The sequence below is a fragment of the Ctenopharyngodon idella genome, chromosome 18 (genome assembly GCF_019924925.1).
Source record: "Ctenopharyngodon idella isolate HZGC_01 chromosome 18, HZGC01, whole genome shotgun sequence".
NCBI lineage: Eukaryota > Metazoa > Chordata > Actinopteri > Cypriniformes > Xenocyprididae > Ctenopharyngodon > Ctenopharyngodon idella.
In genome coordinates, this window is record NC_067237.1 from 25,797,804 (window position 1) to 25,823,765 (window position 25,962).

At 36.2% G+C, this 25,962-nt stretch overlaps 1 protein-coding gene across 5 annotated transcripts in view; it reads right to left on the bottom strand.

Moving 5' to 3' along the window:
- si:dkey-246g23.2 (solute carrier family 66 member 2) overlaps positions 1 to 25,962 on the bottom strand; it is a 69,930-nt gene that overhangs the window by 36,325 nt on the left and 7,643 nt on the right. For all 5 annotated transcript variants that reach the window (XM_051869550.1, XM_051869549.1, XM_051869546.1 and 2 more), the window contains exon 4: positions 1,813 to 2,029. In XM_051869550.1, coding sequence (XP_051725510.1) covers positions 1,813 to 2,029 — 217 coding nt within the window. The remainder of the gene's footprint in view (positions 1 to 1,812; positions 2,030 to 25,962) is intronic.

Here is a 25,962-nt window from a genome sequence, read left to right on the forward strand (position 1 = left end):
TGAATGCTACATAACATGGAACCATAACATACATGGACAGTAGTGTTGTTGTGATTGTTCAGCATCACAACATTACAATATATACAGTATGAAAAATGAATAATAATTTTGAGCTTTATTTAGGATCTAATTATTTAGAGCTGTTATTAAATAATTTGTGTTTTTAAAGAGTAACTTTACCATTGCCACCATCTAATGCTCACTTAATCTAAATGTAAATGTAATAGACTAATCGACTAATACTGGCTGATAAATTATATGATAATGGTATATTGTGCATCCCTAATCTTTACAGTCAACATTACTTCAACTGCATTTTTACACTAAGCTTGTCACAATGCATTCTGGGACTGCATTTTCCACTTGGTAGGTTTTTAGGGTGTGTTCACATTTGGCAGGTTTGGTCTGATTAAAATTAACTTTGGTGCAGTTTCTCTGTTAGTGCGGGTTATTTGATAATGTTGCCATCCAAACCCTAGTGCACACCAAACAAGCAGACCATTCGCTTCCAAACTAACTCTGGTGCGGTTCAACTGAAATATGAACACAACACATACCAAAGACATCTACACGAACCAAAAACAGGATGTGATGTCAGAAGATGGGACCCTAAAAAGGACAGAATGCTGAAGAATACCTGGTTCTTCTTGTCACAGGAGCAATGTTACCCATTACAGTTCTGTACAGGTGTCAAAACCATCATCTCCTTTGCAGTAGATCTTTGTTTGTGTGCAACAGTGGAATTGTTGGCACTGTTCTGACTCCTTTTGGTTCTTCGTGAGTTCTCAGCTGGTAAAAATGCCATCGTATGTGCGCACATACAACAAGCGCATTTAGCCCAGCACACAGCATTGTTTTGGAAGTTCGGTAAGATCCGTTGCAAAATATACGTCACAAAAGTTTTTTTTTTTTCTTTCTATCTTTATGTATAGGGTTTAAAATGACAGTTTACAGTGACTGAACCAGAATGTTTTGTTTTCTTTTTTGGTGTAAGAGAACCAATCTACAAGTGTGAACACTAGAAATCTTCACGGTTCAACGTGGATGCGAAAACATGAGGTCTGACCCAAGACCAGAGCGGGTTTGGGTCCAAAACTTTGACAAGTGCCTCGGATATGGGTCAGGTCTGATATTCGTAGCCTCAGGTCTCAGTTCATTTAAAATATATGCGCTTTTACAGAATGGACCCGAGAAGACCAGAATTATTTTAAAAATATGCCAACTTTCCACTATTCGTTTCAGGTGTTTAATAATATTTTAATATTTAAAACAAATACATGTGAAATAATTCTATGACAATGTTATTATCTCTGTCAATATGCGCTCCTATGTGTAAATTACTAAACCCTCCAGGATACAGGTGTGTGCAGCAGCAGAGCGCACTCCACATAAACTGCGCTCTGCAATACCCAAGCTATTCCCGAGGATGAGTGTAGGGATTTGCTTCTTAATATTAACATAAATATAAAATTCCTTGTCATTTGAGGTGAAACATAATGCTTATGAGCAGTTTATCTACCTGGAGGTGCTCGCCCAAGCGGAAAAACAATGTACTGTTGCCAGATTGATTGCAGAAAACCATCTAAATGCAGTTGAGGCCAAACCAATTGGGTTCAAAAAAAAATTGTCGGTCCGGACTCGGGTCTAATTTATTGGGTTTTTCTTGGGTCGGGTTTTTTTTCCCTCTTTTTTTAAAGAAAAAAAGAGAAGACCTCTAGAACAGACTCTTAACATAACATTTTAATATAACAATTTAAGGGCCCAAATGAAGCATCTTAATGAAAGATCAATAATAGTTTAGGTCTTGTTTACCTCATGCCTCTGGTGGAGCGGTTGTTGTAGTTTTGCAGCAGCTGAGGCAGGCCCAACATGGCTTCAAACATCACCGCCAAAGAGCCCAGGGCCTCCACAAATAGGACCCAGTCCAGAAAGAGGAACGTTATGAAAGCACACAGCAGCATGAAGGCAAAGCAGAACATCAGATAGTCCTCAAAAGAACTCCAGCTCCAGAAATACCGAAGGTCCAAATCTGGAAGAGAGACAAAGAAAGAAAAAGATAAAAAGCATAATAAAAATGCACCAAAAATATTCTCCAAGTATTTCATTTACAGACAATAAGATATCTCCAAGCATCTCCCTATAACACTACCCAAGAAAAAAGGGAAAGGGAAACTTTAAAGAAAAGTTAAAAACATTAAACTTCAAACCATTAGTATGCATGTCACAATGCTCAGCACCTCACACAAACTCTCTCACGCTATATGAAAAGTTAAATGAGCTTTGAAACCTGTGTGCCGCTCTCTGCAAATCTGCATTAAATGAAGAAACCCATTTACGACAACTCAACATTTCATTTACAATTTTCCTGAGAGCCATAAAATAAATGACCAGGCACTCCAGGGGAACACCGCCAAACATTCAGCAGTGAGGATTAAGCACTCACGTAAAATAAAGACACAAAACCATGACTGTAGCCTATTCGAGTCAGAGGCAAAGAAAGCCATACACTCTATACAGTATTACAAATATATATACATACATACATAAACATACACACACACATACACACACACATATATATATATATATATATATATATATATATATATATATATATATATATATATATATATATACACATATATATACACATATATACAGCCTAAAATCAAAACCCATTCAAAAAAAAAAAAAAAAAAAAAAAAAAACTTTTACAGCTTTATTTACAAATTGTGCCTTACAAAATAAAAGTAATGAAAGAAAAAGGCAAGTTCTGAAAATTAATAAAAAACTGAAAAACCAGAATAACAGGGTTGAAAAAAGTCATCTGTCCCCTGATTTAAAATACTTTGTAGAGCCACCTTTTGCATTAATGACAGCCATTTATCTTTCTAGATATGTCTGTACTAGCTTTGCATACCTAGATTAGGGAATATTTGTCCATTCTTCCTTGAAAAATTTCTCAATTTCAGTCAAATTCCATGTTGAGCGGCAATGGACTGCTCTCTTAAAGTCCATTGGATTTAAGATAGGGCTCTGACTTGGCCACTCAAGGACATTCACCTTCCTATCCTTAAGCCAAAGCGTTGTTCTTTTGACGGTATATTTAGGATCACTGTCGTGTTGGAAGGTGAATGACCTGCCCATCTTCAGCTGTCTAGCAGAGGGACGCAGGTTTTCCTCAAGAATTTGGATGCACTTGGCAGCATCCATTTTCCCTTCAATTTTCCCTTCTATCCTAAGGCAAAGCTTCTCCTGCCTTGCCCTACACGGACTGAGATTTCTTTGGACTCCCTGAAGCTTTTCACAATATTATGTATGGTAGATCGCGAAAGACCTAAATACTTTGCAATCTTGCATTGTAAAATGTGATTTTTTAATTATTTTATGATTCTCTCATGAAATTTGGCACAAAGTGGTGAGCCATGACCCATCTTTGGTGGACCAAGTCTTTTGGACTTCTCAAGTCCCAACTTTTTTGGAGTGTGTTGCAGCCATCAAAATCAAAATTTGTTTATATTTACAAAATACACTTAAGTTAGTCAGTGAAAACTTTTCCTTGTATTTTTGTCAGTTAAGGTTCAAGAGAATTAACAAATCACAGATTCTTGATTTTATTGCGTTTTACAAAATGTCCCAATTTTTCTTGATTTAAGGTATAATTTGCAGGCGTCAGGGATCCGCTATTAATATGTGGGATACTCCTGGAACTTCCAGGAGAGGTGGGATGTCTGTGTTTAGATGAATAGATAGCGAGGAAGGATTTTTTTAAAATGTAATAATATTTCACAAAATTATTGTTCATTTTAGATGATAGATAGATAGATAGATAGATAGATTAATGTTTTTTGGCATTACTACAGTTCATATTAACTGAAAATGTATCTGAAAATATCAAAATGTAAATGCTTTCAAATTAATGCTAAATGTAGGACATGTTCTGTCCAGTCTCTCAAAAGTCAGTGAGGAGACAAAAAAATAAGACACAGGATAGTGAAGACAGGCGTCTTCGTCACACTGGTCATCTCTACATTAGTGATCACGCACCATGTAAGACATCCTGACATGATCTACGACTACCTGTCTCTCTCCCAAACTGATAGCACAGGATCCTGAAATGAGCTGACATCAGCTCCAGAGAATTGATAGCTAAATAATAGCCCTATTTGTTACAGCTCTGACTGGAGTGTCACGTTGAGTGGTAGAGAGCCCACAGACCACACGCTGTCATTTAGTAGGTTTTATGTTCTGATTACTTGTATGCATCTACCTGACAGGAACCAGTACTGTAGTGTGTCTCCTGTGCCATCCGCTGGTTGGGAAACATTAGCATGATTGTGTGGTAAAGGATGTCTCAATGTGTGTGTTTGTGTAATGAATGCATCACATTATCAGAAAACTCAAAAGCTTGAAATGGGAGAACAGATAGGGTCAGGAATTAGAAAGCCTCGGAAATCACATAAACTTTAAGTGCTAAGCTAGAAAGGAAAGTACAAGACATGGTCTTCTGAGAACAAACTCTTCCTGACAATGTGAAAGAGATTTGTTTCCACGCAGGAGCCTGCAAATAATGAGTCGGTGTTCGGACGTAGTACCTGGAAGTGTTGCACTATCTATACAAAGCAAACTGCGTAGGAGACTGACAGGAGAGACAAAACTGTTGAATAAGTCGTTATTTTTGTTCCGTTTTTGCGCACAAAAAGTATTCTTGTCACTTCATAACAATAAGGTTGAACCACTGTAGTCACGTTAACTATTTTAACGATGTCTTTACTACTTTTTTGGACCTTGCATGTGGTAATTACATTGCTTTCTATGGGGGATTGAAAAAAAAAAAAAAACCTCTCAGATTTCATCAAAAAATATTTTATTTGTGTTCTGAAGATGAACGAAGGTCTTACGGATGTGGAACGACATGAGGATGAGTAATTAATGACAGAAATTTCATTTTTGGGTGAACTAACCCTTTAACTGGAGTCTAATTAAATTTGAACCCTGGATGTCACCCTAGAAAAGCACAACAATCCTCCTAGAGCAACCTGAGATTAAGTGTCTTGCTCAAATGTACATCACGACAGATAACTGCTTGTTCCTTGAGGAGAGATTTGCTGTTACTTTTCTAAACAAATGAACTGACAGACAAAACAACTAGCAAAAAACACCCAGAACAGAACACCCTAGAAACCGCTTATAAATGCCATCATTCTTCATCCAGGCCGATGTGCAAGCTATAACCCGTCATGCTCCAGAACATCTTGTTCCCCTCTGGTGGCATTCAACGGAACGGTCACACTTCAAAATGGAAGACAAAGGTGTCCAATAAAAAAAAACAAAAACAAGAGCAGTGCCTTTTCTTCTCAGATGTCCACAGATCAAACATTTCAATTACTATAACATAGCACCCACGTCAAAGTCGGAAGTTTTTCTTAACCTTTATGTTTTCAGTGTTTCTAAAGGGGGGCTTTCAAGCCACAACATCTCGAGAGGTCTTAACTCCTTAACTCTTAACTCCTTACTGCAGAATCCCATAAGTGTTTATTTATACACAGATTCATTTTGCATGCATGATCATGCATATTAATTTGTAGAAGCACATGTCTCTGGTATGCAATGAATGCTTGATTATATGCTACTGCAAAACAGTGAATGCTAATGCAATAAATAAATAAATAAATGCAGCCTTTGTGAACATAAGATCCTTCACATGATCCTTCAGAAATCATTCTAATATGCTACATTTTAGTAATATTTCACAATATTTCTGAAGGATTGCGACACTTAAGACTGAAGTAAAGCTACAAATTCAGCTTTTCCATCACAGGAATAAATTACATTTTTAAAATGTATTGAAATAGAAAACTGCAATAATAATATTTCACAATATTACTGTCTTTACTGTAATTTCCCTCAAATAAATGCAGGTGAGCATAAGATATAATTAGGCAAATACTTGTCAAAAGTATTTATGTATGTATGTAGTATGTATGTATGTATATGTGTAGTATGTCTACTAAAATCTGATCATTATATAAACCTAAAGATTGATAAATATTGTGCAACAAATAAAGATAATGACTATCAGCTTATCACTATCACCCAGAATTTTAATATTGATGCATCCAAAATCATGACATATCCCCCTGTAGAAATGGCTAAATTAATTTTCACTTTTTGGAACATAATCATATTTAAAAACAACAACAAAAAAAACCAAACGATAATTTAGTAAAGTCATCATTGACATAAAAACGCATTTTAGATTCACATTTGTTGCAATATTACTTTAGACCTAATTATCAGACAAAATTAATACAATTGTGGAAAGTTTCATTTTTAGGCTTTTAAATGGCATTTGCATTCATGTCATACTTATGAAAAGAGCCTGATGAGATTTATAATGTGTAGGGAAGGATCTTTTCTATGTCCCTGCCAATGTGTGGACGCCATCTATGGTGGTTGCACTAGGTTTCTGGGTTTTGAGAACACTAATTAAATTAGACATGCTCAAGAACAGATGTCCAGAACTATTTAGGAATAATTCATGATGCTGATAACATGTTCAGAAATAGCATGTTTAGCTGACACACACACACACACACACACACACACACACACACACACACACACACACACGTTGGTCTATCAAACTGCTGGAGTCTTGACTCCACCTTCTCATATAAATATTCAATACAGCTCTTATTTTCTAGGTGTTTTTGACCAACATAATCACAACTACCCAGACCTGATGCACTTTATGAATACTTATACAATGTGGTGATACTACTTTGCATTGATGCTTAGTATGCACGTGTTCACTATACTTTGTCAAGTGTGACCGTTCTATTATTATTAAGCAGTTCTTTCTCTCTCTCACGCACATAATTTATCCATGATAAGCAGTATGAGTCCTAATGAACCTTCTCATTCTGTGTCTTTTTGACTGACACAATCACAACTACTCTGAGCTGATCAACTCAATGAATATTCATGCAATACAGTGATACGCACACTACTTTGCATAGGATTTCATGCATGCGTGCCCATAGCATGCACTTATTTCCTACCAAGTGTGACCAGTCTATCTACATTAACATCCATTTGGAGCTCTCTGAATAGTAATTAGCAACCTTGTGGGTTAATTAGTGAAGCTGTTTATCAAGGAAAAGTGCTTTTTTACATGCATGTGTCTTGGTGGGAATATGAGGAAACATCTGGAATAGGCACAGAGCAAGGACAAAAGTCCCACTTCGAACACCCCGACCCAAATGTTTGCACAACCTACAGGTAACCTTGGTGAGCTCTGACAGCCCTGATGCAACTTTACAGCAATACATCATTGAGAAAACTATGATAGTGTGATGGGTGCCTCAAGGTTTGCCTTTGGCTGGATAACATTTTGTGATGGAGATAGGTAATCGATCGAAATCCTACCTAAAAAGTGACTTTAAATAAGATGCAAACAGATAATTAGGTAGAGGATCAGGAGGGGTAATTAAGCAGTTGACCCCAAGGGGAGTGTCTAGAAAATACTACTTCAGCATCTAGAGGTTGAACATCTGTGAAGATGCCAGAGAGATGTCACTAGGGGTTTGACTGTCTGACAATAAAAAGTCGAATGATTAATTTAACCTTAGTAATTCAGAGCACTGCAGTCTGACCTTTTGTAATCCATGAAGGTTGATGTTTTTCTCTCACAAAGCACCCTTGGGTTAAAGAGGGTTGTGACGCATGCGGATTTACTTCACCCATAACATCAACCGTAACCTTACAGCATTGGAACTCTATCGCAACAACCAAAACTAGAACATACTGCAATCACAGCACAGCAAGATAACTCTGGGTAGCCAACAGCAATGCTAGAAATAGGAGAGCTGATAATTCGCTGATTGTGACGTCATGCAAGGGCAGTGCTGCAACTCATGAATATTAATTTAGGATAGAGGCATTTAAAAAAAAAATTGTGATTAAAGGTACACAATGTAACGTAATTTTAATTGTAATTGTATTTTTTTGTTCAAAATTAACAAAATTTAAATAATCAGTCAATACATAATCAGTTCTTCTTCCAAAATGTGTTTTTGTCTTACCCTGATGAATGACGTGAATGACGGTAATTAAGTTGCTTTCTATGGGGGATATAGAAAATATCATTAAAAAAAATCTTGATTTATGTTCTGAAGATGAACGAAGGTCTTACGGGTGTAGAACGACATGAGGGTGAGTAATTAATGACAGAAATTTCATTTTTGGGTGAACTAAACCTTTAATGGGTATAGCTACAGTAACGTATTTAGCTAGTCAGCTTGAGATTGTTTTTTATCTAAACTGGTTATATCTCTTAAGCCTAGTAGTGAATGTTTTATGAGCAGTAGGATAGTCTCTCTCTTTTTTTAGTTGCGAGAAAGAACCTAATTTATCCACAGAGTCACATAGAGCCAAAGCAAAATACTCTTCTTCCACAAAACGCATGCAGTTTTTTTAACCACTAGAGAGCAAATATTTACATAGTGTATCATTAACTAACCTTTAACTAAAGGGCACATCATGACAAAATGGTTGTCGACCTCTGATCTTTGTAATACATTTGGGTTAACGGGCTATCAGAATGTACCATGTGACTTGTCATTGAAATTCAATATCAAATCAGCTTTATGTTCTTATTGACTTATAAATAGTGAAAACAAGTATAACTTAATTTTACATCTCCAAGATGCAATGCGTGTGTCTCCAAGTACTGTATTATGTAGAAGAGTATCGTGAGAAAGAGATTGAGTGAGCGAGTTCATTACCTGCATTCAGATTTAGCGTTTTCCTTCAGGTCAGTCCTATGTTCATAATAAAAAATCTGTTTAAATGTCCGCTGCAATATCTTGTCCTTTTAACAGTTTAACAAGGGGTTGACAGCGCTAGTCAAAACATTTGTCAGTTGCGTCGTTCTGTGTTCACAACAATTAAGTCTTTTCAATGTAAAAGTCTTCGCTACTGACACACACATAAAGACAGTCTTTGCCGCCATCTAATGGTGTAATAATGTAACTTCTGTTGCTGTTCACGGTCAGGGACTACTTTTTTCCAGCGGAAGGAAGGCATTTACTGATTTTACTTCATGAAAGTAGCATTGATACATATTTTTGGCTTTAATATTTCTATTGTGTGGTAACCGTTTTATAAAAGCAGTAAGTTACTCAAGGCTGGTGCTGTATTGTGAATAAGTCACGGCTGAAGGGGTTGCAGGAACTCCGTTTCGCGTTGTGCCTAACAACGCCCTTCAGCCGTGACTTATTCACAATACAGCACTGCCTCTCGTACCTTATTCCTTACATAAATTCCATGTTAGGTTTGCCAGGTTTTTAGCTATGAGATCAGTCATTGTTCATCGCAAACTAAATATATGGAAGAAGGTCTTCCAACCACATCAGAGAGCACGTACACTAGGGATTATCAGTCATTTAAAGCTGCTTATCTTCCTCTCAGCTCCCTTGTTGATGGTGTATACTAGTCGATATTTAAAGCCATTATTGAACAGAGGCCTAATTTTCTTTAGTCCATCTCTGCTTATCACACTTCCCCTCTGTTCAGCTGCTTTGCCACTGATGGACATCCAGATCACCTTCACGCAATGCGTGTGCATGTGTCTGGATTATCCTACAAAATCTTAATCGTTCTCTGTGATAAATCTAAGTGGCCATAAAATGAGAGGGGAAAAAGAGAGATTTGTCATTTGAGGGTGAAAGCATTATCTCAGACTGTGGCCTGCATGTCTATTCTGTTTGAGTTCACCAGTCATGATCGACCATTCTCTAACCTCAGGCAATGACATCGAGATCGCTTTGCCAAGGCAATTCTTCAGGTCCACCTGTGCATTCAGTCATCTTCCAGCTAAATGCAGTCAGTGCAGGTGGCAGTGGTGGGAGGGCTCATGTAGAAAGCTCTATCACTTTACCCAGCTGTGCTGAGGGAACAGAAGCTTAACTACAGTCACGCCCCCTGAGCCTGCAACAAACCCACCAATGTTCATAAAGCAAAGAGGCTAACCATTCATAAACTTCAGGAGCTTTGAATTAGAGATGCACAACATATTGGTACTGTAACACGGGTGCACTCAGAGATGAAGGAGAGTAGATAAAGGTATTAATAACAAAGTAACAAGAAAACATCCAAAACTCAGCAAACACAAGGAACAGTAGAAACAGAACTGAGAGCAATGACAAGCAACCATGGAAGAAAAAGACCTGACCATGAACACAGGAAAAACTAGGGCTTATATACAATTCGGTTCAGTACGATTCAATTATCTGTGATATTTGGGATTTTTAATTTATAGTATCAGTCAATATAAATTAAAATATATCACAGCCAATATTAGATATTTAACTGTGACCACTTCCCTTAATTTGTGCTATTTTTAGATTTAGATTAAATATCAGATTATAGTAATCAACATCACATGGTCACAAAGTCAATATTTAAAAACACTAATTATTTAATGACATTGCGTAAATATAAAATATAGTCATTTACTTATTTTAATAAACATTAAAAATACTAATTATTAGAAAAATTTGCTAAAGATTACATTTAAAATTCAGCAAATCTCAAAATTAAAATCAATTCTTTTATATTGTATACCATAATATTGCGATGCCTAAATATATTTGTAGCATTTAAAACAATTTTAGTTTTTATTATTCTTCATTCATTTAGATAAAATAGTATAGAATTGTATTATCAGCTATTTAAAGGTCGTCCGCCATAAGATTACAATTTATTTGTGGTATAGTCTAGAATTTTCGTGTACCTGTTCTTATATTAACCCTGACCCATACATTTGCATTTTTAAGACATGCATCAAGTTGAAAATAGTTCAACTTCTAAAAATATGTCTCCATCAGGTTGTTTATGTAATGCATCCTACACTGTTAAAAAATATGTTTTGAAGTTATTATCGGAGCATGTTTTACAAGAAAATACTATTTCAGTCTTTCTACTTAAATATTTCATGTTTAATTTAATGTGTACTTGTCATTTCTTTGTAATTATTTGTTAAATTTACTAACCATTTCTGAGGGAAAATTGTTTCAATTGTTTCAAGTAAATCCTATACCTTATTTTTTTATCTGAAGGCCACTTAAGAAATGTGTCTGGTTAGGTGAACTTGAAACCAACCTATTCATGGATTCCTTCAGACCAATTAGTCAACAGGTCTATTGTAGTTTTACACATCTCTAGTTAGTAGAGTATAGGGTTGCAAAATTTAAGCTTGGAATTTTGAAAATATTCCAAGTTGAGAACTTAACTGGAATTTATGGGAATTAATTGGAAATTTGGGATAACTTATACAAACTGTATCATATACAAACATAATTATAAACATTTTGTTTGGTCATACACAGTCATGCATGCAAACTAATGCAATATTTTTTAAAAAAAATTACAATTTTGACTTTGATTTATTTGTGAGTAGAACTTTAATTGATTCTGTCATTGAACAGATGTTTTTTTCTTTTTCAGTACACTTATGTTCCCTGTTATAGGTTAACCTGCAATTTTGCAAATTTCCAGTGTATTCCCATATATTCCCATTTATTGACATTAATGGAAAGTTATTTGGAAATTCCCAGAATTTTGTAACCCTAGTATGGTATGAACTGAACTGGTCAAACCAATAAAAGAGGTCTCAGTCCACCACAAGGGATGTGTGAGATCACTGAAAACCAATTAAGTAACCCTTAACTCGTGCATCCACTCTACCACATCAATGTCAAGTGATGGACTCTCTACTGTATGATGAAATCTTATCCTCACTGCTTTCCTCTTGGTCTGTCAGCAATTACCCAGGCAAAAACACAATGGACAGCTTGTCAGCACTGGCCAGTATTTCATCAGGGATTCTGGAGTTATGAGGAAGCATTAGGCATGCAGGAGAGAGAGAGAAAGGCAAGATGAGAGGGAGTGGAGAGCACTAAAAGCAACTCAGATACGGGTTACATAAGACTACGCAACATACTGACAGTGAGTCAAGGACACCGCATAGAGAGAACACACACACACGGACGCTGCAGGAGGGATTCCCCAAACAAAGAGGCTGAGCCAATGCAAGATTTACCTGCTATGACAATGCAGCCGTTTGTGCCGCACCATGACTGTGTAAAGACTGCAGAGATCCAAGATGTGCTGCACAATTCATTCAATGACATAATTCACAGTGAAAGGGAAGGGCGTGAACCTGGTGTTAATGAGATAGGGAAAAAAGTGCTATCAAGACAAAAATGGACAATGTACAGATGGAGGTGAGAGAGTGGGTGTGAAAAAAAAAGAAGAGAGATTAGAAACTCATTTCAAAGTCAGAGCAGAACAATTCATCAACAACTAAAGCAGGATGTGGGATTATAATGCCGCAATGTGAATCTGTCTCTTCAAAAATGTGTTTCTTCAAATACTGGAACTTTTGTGCTCCAGGAGGAGTTGATTTTAAGAGAATGAACACCTTTCTCCTTTTTCTTTTTGTTATATGAAAGGTCACACATTTTTCAACATGACCTTCAATATTTATTTTGATCATTTATATTTTATACTTTCATCATTAAAGTCTTAACTTCAATATTTAGTGTGTGAAAATTGTATATCAATTCTGACACAAATTAAAAATGTTTCTCAGTTGTGGCATCATTTCTACCACGACAACAATTCTGCTCCAAAAAGTTTTCTAAAAAGTTAGTCTACTTGTTTATCGTGGAGAAAAATCAAGGTAAATGTCACTTTTGAGCAGAATATTATTATTGCGCGTCATTTCCAATCAAGCTATAAATTGACCAAATTAAGCAAAAAGTGTGACAATACTATTTAACTGTGTATATTTAGGATACATATTATGCTAGCTATAAAAAATAGCCATTTCATTTAGAAAAAATTTTAACATAAATTTTCCATCACTGCCATTTCAATGCTACATCATTTGAGATGACAGTTAAGAATGGTAAAAAAGTGTGTACATATTTATTTTTGACCAAATAAGTAACTTACCAATAAGTGCCTCAAATTCTAGTAATTATGCTAATTAGCTATTCTTCCACTACTGTAAAAAGAGACAGATCACAGAGTGATAAAAGCGATATGAAAGTAGCACTGCATGTTGCCATGGGCAACAGTGATATACATCTTAGCAGTCATTAGTCAAAAGTATCTGACCGCTCAATGCCACGGCTCAAATATTCAAGAGAGCTGTATAATAAAAAGCAGGATGTATAGCCACAGGACTTGAATTAATTATTTAGTTTGACCGTCTCTTATACTGCATCCCTCTCTGAATGAATATATGCTGCAGTGAATGAATATATGCTCATGCTGCAGTGCAGCCTGTAGGAGCTCAGATCCCCCCAATGTCAGTTATTTACCCCCAATAGATAGAAAGAAATGGACAGGACTACCATGATACTATAAGATCCCCCCAATGTCAGTTATTTACCCCCAATAGATAGAAAGAAATGGACAGGACTACAGAGCCCTCCCCCCCACACATATGCACTTTCAACAGTCCATCCCATTAACAGGCTGTGACTCTTTTTAGCAAATGCATTTCAGCAAACCTCCTCTTGCTTTCTGTCTGTCATTCATATTTAATGTAGATGCTTTACTGTCGTCTTCATCTCACCATCTCACCACAAAGTCAAGAGGGTAAAAGGTCTTTACGTACACTTTAACGAGATGCCTAAGTGTAGCTACAAAGAAGGACAAAGATGAGCTCATCAAGGATGACACAATGATGAAGAAAATTAAGTTTTTTTTTCTCCCCGAATGTTTTTTTAGAATGTTACAAGTTGTGGAGGAATTTCGGTGAGGAAAAGAAAGTCATTTCTGTTCTCAGAACAAACATAAAACAAACACAACAGAACTATATAGCCTTAAGAATATTCACATGAGCATGTTTAAACTAAAAGATTTATACTTTTATTAATTTGATACGCTGCTCCACACAGGAAGAAAAGACACGCCAACTAGTTACTGACCTGAAGCAGACTAATATACACATAGCAGAAGCGCACTGATCTGCCCCAACGGCTCTCAATTAGAGCGCGCTGCAGTTCCATTTTTCACCACAGATTTACATTAGAAAATTGTGGGGCGCTGTAGAGCTGGGGAGGACTCAGGCACCCTCTGCCCCGCTTAGTATCATAATACATGCCTGCCGAAGCCATACGCTAAATTTCAAGTAGTCTAGAAAATCCGAAAATATTTGTTACAGAATACTAAACACATTTACAATTTATTATTGATTCAGTTTATATACAGGTGTATGTTTGGGATGAATATTTTGGTGGGGCTCTGCCCTTACAGACTGCTCACAATTAAATAATATTTTCACACTTCTTGCATAATTTCATAAAATTACAGAGTGGAAAAAAAGTACCTTGATTTCTCTTCAAAAAGAAAAAATTGTTCAGTGTAGTGAAAATGATATTACAAATGTGGGCAAAAAAGGATAGAAATCATTTTCACGCAATAAATATTAAAATCGGTTTATTTCACTCTTTGTTTAGATTATCATGCTTTAAACTTCAAAATTAACTGTAATAATTTATATAATATAGGCTATTTTCCCAGACTTAGGACTGAAAGTTTGAATAAAAACCAGCTGTCTATTGAAAGAAAGAAAAAAAAAAAAAAAGAATAAGTCAACAATCTGTTATTTTGGATAAAAACCAACCCATGGGACAAAATTGCCTAAAAAGCAGCACCCAGATACATTCAATGTGAAATGACTGTGACTACTTACATATAAGACAAGAAGTTGATCCACAGGACCAACAACAGCTTTCACACACAGATATTCAAAACTTTGTTAGTAGACAAACAAAAGTGTCTTCTGCTCATGTAGCTCGGTGCAGCACTGAGCAGTGGGCATCTTTTATCTCGTACCTAACGAAATAGGTGGTATCTGTCTGCACGCGTTTGATGGATGATACAGATCCGGTTTTAATGGGCCTTGAGAGAGAAAGAAAAGAAAATGAGAAAGGGAGAGAGCGAGTGAGGAAATGAGAGAAACAGCAGAGAGAGAGAGAGAGAGAGAGAGAGAGAGAGAGAGAGAGAGAGAGAGAGAGAGAGAGAGAGAGATTTAGAGCAAGAGTCTGAGTGAGAATGAGAGAGTGCAATCACAGGAAAGAATCTGGGCTCACTGGAGAAAGCAAAAGGAATAAGTGAAGAATAGTGGGAATCCATTATAAGAAATATGCAGCGGCGCTAACCGTAAGGCAGAACTCAACTCCGGGGTCCGAGTGGGCATTGGAGAGATGTATCTGATGCCGGTCATTTTTAATGAGGCAGCAAGGGAACTGAAGTCCAGAAAGCACAGCATGACACACATGGTCAGGGCAGAACAAAGTTCAGATGAAATCTCCAGCTAACTATGGAGCATGTAAACTACACTATATAAAGTTAAAGTGATAGTTCACCCAAAAATGAAAATTATCCCATGATTTACTCACCCTCAAGCCATCCTTCTTTCAGACAAACATAATCTGAGTTATATTTGCATCCATCCATCCATCATAAAAGTAATCCATACAGCTCCAGGGGGTTAAGCGATGGGTTTTTGTAAGAAAAATATCCATATTTAAAACTTTTTAAACTAAAATAACTAGCTTCTGTCAGATGACTGTATGCATACTGCGCAAGTCGACTTGCGCCACAGGAGTAACCCCTGACACGATGTATGATGCAGGATGTAGAAGTATCGTAAGCTTAGACGCCTCTTCTCTTATATCGGAATCCTCCGACATTTCTCTTTAACAATTCTCATTTTAGACTTTGTGATCGTTGTTTTGTTTTGTTTTGCTCTATCCTCTGCGCTTCCACGTTCGTCATGCGTCTGGTCAGACGTCACTCTTCCGCCATAAATCGATGCGTACGGCCGTCTGCCGGAAACTAATTATTTTTAAATATAACTCTGATTGTGTTCATCTGAAAGAAGATAGTCATATACAGAGGATGTCTTGAGGGTGAGTAAATCATTAGATAATTTTCATTTTTGGGTGAACTAACACTTAAGATGAAAACTAACACTTTTGATGAAAATTCTTACTTTATTTTATTTTTCACAGGAGTTTTGTTTACAGTGAATTTCTGGCAACCACAGCTGCCAGATTATTATTTTTTTTTTTTTTTTACTGTATATTTAACAGGATTTTTTTTTTTTTTTTAGTGTGGTGTCTAAGTGAACTCTCATTAATAATAGAAACGAGGCAGAAAACGTGTGGAATAGAGGCTCCTGGGGGTAAGCTGGGGCTAACCAGCACTCTCATCTATCATCCATCTGGACTCTGTCACCAGAGCTGTCACATCTACAGTGTGAAAAAGAGGGAGAGTTTAGGAGCCATTGCGTCATCTACTGTACATCTGTCAGAGGCTGCATGTAGCTTAATCCTGACAAAGCGAGATGCATGATGCAGAATGATGATATAAACACCATGAACATTAAACAATACAAGTAACATAACTTTAACACAAGACAATGAACCGAGGGGAAGGCAATCAACAAAAAAGGGAACAGGTGAGAATGAATGACTGACTAGAACTCAGACAAAAGGTTACATAGAAAGCTATGACTATAAACTAAACAAGACGACAAAACAACATAATAGGTGCCAGTGTGCTGCCAAAAGCATCTTTGAACTGTGAAACTTGATTGCGGGTGTGAGCTCATGAGGAGTCGGGCAATATGAGCTGCAAGTATTGAACAGTAATTTAAATCAAACGTAAACTAAAAATAATGGGATCACCCGGATCAGACTTTTATTAAGGATCTTGCATCAGGAATAACCAATGCAGCAGCCCTTATAAAAGCATTAATGAGTATAAAAAGTCTCTACAAAGCGAAAGCTAGAGGGGTGAATCTCATTAAAACATGTCCAGGGCCACATTTCACCCCAAAATCAAAAGGAAAAAAATATATAATAATTTGCGTAAAGAAAATTAGGTCTATTTTGAGAACATCAAGATTTTTAATTTTTTTTTATCCATGGAATTTAAGCACAGGTTTTGTGAGATTCATCCAGCTAGAGATAGAAAAAAAAGTTAGAGAAGGATAGAGAAGGAGCCAAAGGTATTATGGAGATCAGGTTTGAGAAAGAAAAGCAAAAGGGCAGCAGGAAAATGAAAGTGCATAGAATGAGAAAGAGATTTAGACTCACTGAAGAGCTCTCAAAAAGGGATCGTCAGAAGAGCTATAGAGATGATGACCCTGCAGCACTGTTTTAAGCTCTGTAAGACTGTCCCCTTAGTTTTCACTTTGTTACTAGCCATTTGACTGTTCTGTCAGAGCACAGTACGGATGAAGTGATTGAGGGATGGGGAGGGGACTTGCCTGTCAGAATTCACTGCTCATTCAGTGAGAGAGAAGCCCCTGCTGAGACCAGACTCGAGAACCGAGGGTCAAAGATGAACTCATGAATTTATAAAAGCGGCTTGCAAATAACCAGCAGACACAGCCACGGTCAGAAACTAAAGAACTAAAGAGCTTTCCAGTGGTGTACAGTGTTTGAATAAATGTAATTAGTTACTGTTCTTAAAGGGATATCACCCAAAAATGAAAATTATCCCATGATTTACTCACTCTCAAGCTAACCTAGGTGTATATGACTATCTTCTTTCAGACAAATACAATCAGAGTTGTATTAAAACATTTCCTTGCTCTTCCAAGCATTATAATGGTAGTGAATGGCGCTCCTGATTTTGAAGTCCAAAAAAGTGCATCCATTCATCATAAAAGTAATCCACACGGCTCCAGGAGGTTAATAAAGGCCTTCTGAAGCGAAGCGATGGGTTTTTGTGAGAAAAATATTCATAATTAAAACTTTATAAACTAAAATAACTAGCAAATCGATTTCTCCAAAAGAGTAACTTCTGAAGCGATGTTTGATGTAGGATGAAGGAGTACCGTAAGCTTAGACGCCTCTCGCGGTTTTGTTTTTGCTCTATCCTCTGTGCTTCTGCATTCGTCAGTGTGTTTGGTCAGGGGTTACTCTTTTGGAGTAAGTCGATTTGAGTAGGCCATCAGCCGGAAGCTAGTTATTTTAGTTTATAAAGATTTAAATATGGATATTTTTTTAGGGCTGGGACGATTCATCAGTGTTGGGTAAGTTACTTCAAAAAAGTAATTAATTACTAATTACATCATCAATGTTGTATTTAAAATACTTTTCTAATTACTCTGTCTGAAAAGTAATTTAATTACTAAGTAAGTAATTCAACTCATTACTAATTACTTCTTAAAATCCCTATAAGCCTTGACCAGATAGACAATAGAAAGGAAACTCTTTTAATAATTTAAATACGAGTCAAACATGGAATAGTTTAGCCTTTTATAGCTTTTTAAAACATTTTAGCTTTATTAAAACATACTATAATACTTAATTTTTTTTTAGTAACAAATAAGGATGTCACAAAACAAAAAATCTAGTAGTCGATACTGATACCACCAAAAGTGCACGATACTTGATACCAAAGTCGATACCATGGTAAAAATACTTAAATACAAAAAACAAAACAAAAACAATGCTATATTTTTTTCCAATTAGGTCTAATAGTATTAAGTAAAAATACCACAGAAATTGAATAATCAAATATAAAATAACTCTGCATAGTCATAACTGTATAAATTAAATATAGATTAATCCTTATTAAAGCCTTTCTTTTGTTGTTTGGTTATTATTTATAATACAGACAGCCAATAGTAGACAGTAGACAGTAGACTGCTGTCACTAATGGATGGAGACAATATGCTGTTACACATGCTGTTCACATTCACATAACCAACGCGAATATACGCCAAGACGGGCATTTTGACATAACTGTTTGTGTATTTGAACGTTAATGTGTAATACACCGCGAAAATCTGACATTTGCGAGAGGCGGCTATGTGTGTGCGCTTTGGTTGAGAACGCACTGACTGAAGACCGTCTCTCAGAGAGCGCGCGCAGTTTTTTCTCCCTAGGACATAGCTTACATTTTACCGTAATGTTCTTGCCTACCTGTGTCAAAAAGTGAAGTAATTGGGATATTTCCATTCGGCAAAAACAGCCACTCGCTTCAGCCGACATCTTCAGACAGCGACTACGCAGCCAACTGGTGCGAAGTTGCGAACTCACGCGCAACTGCACTACAGCTAACGATTTTAAAGAGGCAGCGTTCACTTTTACCTTCAGACGACAAATTTAGATTTTAAATTCAATACTGATTTATACAGAACTGTTGAACTAATTTACAGTATGTAACGCAAATACATTATAAGTAACTGTAATTAAATTACCTAAAAATGAACAGTAATCCCTTACTTCACTTTTTCAGTGGATAAGTAATTTAATTACAGTAACGCGTTACGCATTACACCCAACACTGCGATTCATCGATTGGTACAATGAATCTGGATCGATCCTGATATTTCTCTCTTGAATCGATTCTGAGCTTAGTTTTCAACGCTCTAGGCTAGTTTTTAACTGCACGCTCAAGTGCTGACGAAGAAGACTGCTGGACAGCGCTCGTGTGTTCGGTTGAGTCATGTAAGTGGTTAAATATACTTGCACCTCGGCTCAGAATGCTTTTATGATGCAAGATTTGTAATTCACTTCAACCTTTTTTAACTTTATTAATGATTATTTAAGATTTAAGTGGTGTGTGTAAAGGAACTGGAAGCAGGCAGTGTACGAGTGTTTCTAAAGCACGTATAGTAGTGTCATCTGCTGTTAAAAAACTAAGCTTAGAATCGATTCGAGAGAGAATCGCGATACATCTGAAAATATCAGAATCGCTCCAGATTCTTTGTATCGCGAATCGAGATTCGATGTATTGTCCCATCCCTAATATTTTTCCTACAAAAACCCATTGCTTTGCTTCAGAAGGCCTTTATGAACACCCTGGAGCCGTGTGGATTACTTTTATGATGGATGGATGGATGCACTTTTTTGGACTTCAAAATCAGGAGCGCCATTCAAAGCTGGGAAGAGCAAGAATATTTTTTAATATAACTCCAATTGTGTTTGTCTGAAAGAAGATAGTCATATACTCCGAGGATGGCTTGAGGGTGAGTAAATCATGGATAATTTTCATTTTTGGGTGACCTATCCCTTTAAGTATCTTTTTGGTTACTTTGTAGTTTTACTGAGTATCAAAGATATGAGCAACTTTTACTCTCTGCTTGACTACATTTTTGAATAAGTACTCTTTACTCCAATAAATTTGTGATGAGTAATGCAATAACTTGTTACATTTTGCATTACACCTAACTTTTTCTGCAGCAGTTCATTTCTGCTACAAAAGAAGTAATATCGCCATCTGTAGGGTATTGAAGGTACTATATCTTGTGTGTTTTGCACTTGCACAAACTTGTCAACAAGGCTGCTTTACATGAATGTGAGTGCATTAGCAAGTAGTTGTGAATCACAGGTGTTTCATATATGAGATGAGGACATGACCACAGCCGGTAAAGAGGCCGAAACCAACACGTCCAGTGCAAGCAGGCTTTTTTTTTTTACTTAACATTATTTTATTTATTCGTTATGAAGAGAACTTTTTGAAGAATATTGTTTTACTCATACCCTGTTTGAGCTCTTGAGCTTAACTGAGACTTGAGTGTTTATAGATGTTGGCTGTTGTGATAACCTTGATTTATTGCAATTTTGAGGTATTTAGTTTTATTCCAATTTTACAAAATGTGATTGCTCTCCTTACAAATCAACCATTTCTTGTTTTTCACTGGCATGTCTCTTGGGTGTTGAGGACTAGAGCATCTTGGAGCCTATATTCAGTACGATTAAAAGACTTTAGTATTCTTAAAATCAGATACTCTTTTACTCAAGTTATATTGAATTGGTGACTTGTAACTTGTAATGGAATCATTTTCACTGTAAGGTTTCTGTACTTTTACTCTAGTATGGTTTTCAGGTACTTTTTACACCTCTGGAGCTTCCCCAGAGCTAATAGGTTAGTTGAATGACTCAACTCCTCACTCAAGATAAAATGGGACAAAAGGGAAAAATGGCTATTTTTAAAAATGTGAAAATGTGAGTGGTGCAATGCACACAAAAGTGCGAGGATGTTGTATGTGGTTTCCAAGGCATTTCTGTGCTAGGGCAGCAAAATTCTAATTATCAGATTTAAATCTGTTTAGTTACACTTAACACTTTTACACTTAATCCTTTTATATTGTACATTGTATATTGTACAAAAAATTGTATTTTGAGGAAAAAATGGATTTCCCCTGCAGAGTGAACAAAGTCTATGATATTTTTATTTTAGATCCGACATATGGCCTGGGTAATAGCATGAGTAATAGCACACCTGCATTACAATTTGCTTGACTTAGCAAGAGGATGGAAGTGTGAGCAGATTAATTCCTGCCATCTGATATCATACATATTTCACATAATCTGACATTTACACAACATTTACACAGGAGCCGGTATAAAAACATCAAAACACGTTCAGTGGGAGGGAAAGAGGAGGCAGAGGTTCTTCCGAGGATCCATGATATATTCCATGTAGTCTTAATTATTCATGTAAGCGTCTTTACAGCAGAAGTGTTAAGCTTTCACATTAAAGTCAGGTATACCATATTTACAACACAGTGGGAGCTCCAGGTGTGCTTTTCACATTAACATGAGTCAGTGCACACTGAAAATGTGCACACATGAATACACACGATGAAAATGTAATAAAATACATCAGCTGAATTCTGAAAATATAAGCCTTATTCAATTGCATCATTGGCCAAATGGTGTCACTTGAATACATGTACTTATTCAATTTCAATTTGACTTAATTGGATGCACACCAGGGCGAAATGAAGTAAGTATCAGAGCTGACACCCCAATAAGTGGCCACACTTGATATGTCACAATTCAGCTCTGCGAGGCACAGATAACAGCACCTGCCGCTCCTCTGCCCAGATAATAAAAGAAACTCACTGAGCATGCTCAAACAACCATTTCACTAGATTTAATGACCTGGTTTAATTTACAGTGACCCAAAAAGTATTTCGACACCAGAGTCACACTTAAAAATTGAGTTTCACTGCACTATCTTACAAAATATCAAATCAAGTGATATCTCCAAACAAATTATGCAAGTGTGTTTCTTAATTTTAACTTAGTATTATTTTCCATAAAAATAAATAAACATTTTTGCTACTAAATACATTTGAGGCCACTGTCCATCAAACTCATGTCATGTATCATTTGTCTCCACAAGAGGGCTCTGCTGTTCTAGTTTTTAATGTCTTATTACTTTAATTTACTAAAATGATCATCTAAATCTCAGGGATCCACTTTAACCTTGATAAAAACATAAAATAATAATAATAATAATTAAATAATAAATAACCCAAGACATGCCTGTGATATTAGGCATAAATACTTACTGTGTTTGGGGTCAGTAAGATTTTTTTTCTCTAATTAGTACTTTAATTCACCAAGGATGCATTAAATTGATCAAAGTGATTTATAGTATTAAAAAAGATTTCTATTTCAAATAAATACTGTTCTTTTGAACTTTCTATTCATCAAAGAATCCTGAAAAAAATATCAAGTTTCCACAAAAATATTAAGCAGCACAACTATATTAAAATGATTTCTGAAGGATCATGTGACACTGAAGACTGGAGAAAAGATTACTGAAAACTCAACTTTGCCATCACAGCAACCTTACATTTTAAAATATATCACAATAGAAAACAGTTATTTTAAATGGTTAAAATATTTCACAATATTACTATTTTTACTGTATTTTTGATCAAACAAGTGCAGCCTTAAACAGAAAAAAATGTTTTCTTTAAAAAAAAAAAAGGTTAAAAAAATCTAACCAACCCCAAATTTAGTGTAATCTTAGCTGCAGGGTAAATTTAGTTTTGTCATAATGACAGTAATAAAACTGCTAACACAGTTGTGCTCATATATGTAGATATCCTCTGAAAAGGCCACTAGACAGAAAAGTAGACTGTAAGAAATAGAACTGACACAAACTCCAGGGCAAAGCACACTGGCATTTAAAGCATACTCTAAAACAACAGATGAAACAAATATGGGACATTGGCTTCCTTAATTCAATCTCCTAAAGGTCATACCGTAACACCTCTCTCAACATCTACAAATGCATGTCAAAACAACAACAGTAGGAATCTAATGAACAGCCTGAGGGCAATCATTGTGAGTCAATGCAAAATCATTCATTGCCTGCAGCGTTTGACCTAAGCTTTACACGTAACACGACCTTATGTTCCCTGTAACTGACAAGTGAATCGTGTGAGGACACATACAAAAGAGTATAGGTTAATTGGTCACTTTGAGCATACCTTCACAAGTGTACACGTGTGTGTGTGTTTTTAAAGATCTGTTCATGTTGCCTGACAGTTGCCTGGCTGTGTGCGTGTGTGTGTGTGTGTGTGTGTGTGTGTGTGTGTGTGTGTGTGTGTGTGTATAGGTGTGAAGTTATGCAGGGACAGGTGGGCTGTAGGTCATACATAGCCAGTGGGATAGCCAGTGATTAAAGAGGGTCTCATTTGACGTCTAACTTTTAGAGGGAGGACCCGATGTCCGTACTATTCTGGGTCCAGTACAAACCCTTCCCTTCTGTCCCTGCTGTAACCGGACACCTTAACTGCCATTCAGGCAAACCCGCTGACGCAAACAGTTCTGCTATGAACCTGGATGTTCAGCACTGAACTTTTACATTATTTTACAGAAGCTAACTGATATGGTGTATCCTTTTCCACACATTATAAAAGTCAAGTTAGTAAAATTACTAATAAATAAACAAACACACACATACATACTGTACACACATACATAAAGTTTATTTTGCATTGTTAAACCTATAAAAACAAATTGTGACGGTATTATTAGTATACTGGGGTGATATTAGGGCTGTCAAAACATTAAAATCATTCTTTAGTGTCAATGACAATGACACTAATAACATTGCTTTTTGATAAGTATCCCAACTATTTTTCATCTCTAAATAAATTCACCATTAAGAAAGTCTTTCTCTGAATTTCACCAAAACTTTCAAGAAAGTTTCACCACGGTTTCTTCCACAACTGTCAAAACTCCCAGTCAAATCTCAGGAGTCTCATTAAATAGAGAAGAGAGAAGAAGCAGAAACATTTTATGATAAGGTTTCATTAGTTAACATTAGTTAACTACGTTAGTGAAAATTAAATAATAATGAACTGCACTTCTACAGTATTTATTAATCTTTGTTAATGTTAATTTCAGCATTTACTAATTAAAATCAAAAGTTGTATTTGTAAACATTAGTTAATGCACTGTGAAATAACATGAACAAACAATGAACAGCTGAATTTTTATTAAGATGAACAAATACAGTAACAAATGTATTGCTCATGGTTAGTTCATGTTAGTTAATACATTAACTAATGTTAACAAATAAAACCTTATTGTAGTGTTACCGAAGAGCACCTTCAGCATGAACTGTTTTAGTTCACAAGTTTATCACAGACTCAAAAAAACAGTTTGAGTCTGCTGACTGTCCACATTAGAATGCCAAAAAATATTTACTTTTAAGGAAAACTGTGTAAAAGCGGTGCCTCTAGAGAAACTAAACAGAACTGCAAAAATAACTGTTTTCAAACAGGTTTCCAAGACAGTCCTCCCACCTTCCCTTGGTCAAACAAACCCTACCCCAAACATACACCATGGGTTAAGCCTTGTTGTTATGTTGGGCTGGTTCGGATGTAAGCAATAAGGTACGAAGGGGAGTGCCTGCAACCCCTTCAGCCATGACTTATTCACGATACAGCACTAGCCTCGAGTACCTTATTGCTTTTAAAAAACGGTTACCACACAATACAAATATTAAAGCCAAAAATATATATCAATGCAACTTTCATGAAGTAAAGTCATTAAAAGCCTTCCTTCCGCCAGAAAAAATAGTCCTTAAACCATGAAAAGCAACAGAAGTTATATTATTACGCCATTAGATGGCGGCAAAGAAAAGACTGAATTGAAAAGACTGAATTGTTGTGAACACGGAACAAGACGTAACTGACAAATGCTTTGACTAGCGCTGTCAGTCACGGGAAAACCCCTTAACTGTTAAAAGGACAAGATAATACATCGGACATTTAAACAGATTTTTTTTTGTGAACATAGGACTGACCTGAAGGAAAATGCTAAATCTGAATGCAGGTAATAAACTCGCTCACTCAATCCCTTTCTCACAGTACTCTTCTACATAATACAGTAAGCTTCAATAAACAATATCAACTGAGAACATACAGTTTACGTTGCTAAGAGTGGTTGCTAAGGGTGTTGTGTTGTGATACACAGAACCGTTGGGTGAAGCGGCCATAGCCGTATTTTATTGTGAATAAAACACAGCTATTGACCAATCAGAATCAAGGACAGGAACTAACCGTTTTATAAACACAATCAAAGCCATTTTGAAAGCAGAGACAGATCTTTTCTTCTGCATTTTGATGTACAGTTAATCACGGACTCAAAAAAAACAAAAAAAACAGTTTGAGTCTGCTGACTGTCCACATTAGAATGTCTCAGGCTTCACACACTGTAACTTTATAACAAAGTAAAAGAAACAGCTATAGCCTCCAGCTTAATAAATCAGCATGGCAGGTGAATTAGGGCTCTGTCTAATTTCACATTCAATTTTCTGAATATTACAACATAGCAAAATGTTATCATCTAAGCTCCCTCCAAGACAGTGATCTCATAAACTCACTTGAGATTGAGTTTCCCCGTGCACAACCAGAAAAAGCCAATCAACTGGAGCCTAACTTTATCATAAATCAATTCTGTGGAAGAGCAAAAAGGAAATTACACACAATTTGCACCCTGGTCCACATGATGCCAATATTCTCAGACGCTTAACATCTTCATTATAAATTAATGTGTGACTAGACAGGCGCTCCAGGCAATGAGTAACATTCATGTTCTTTTA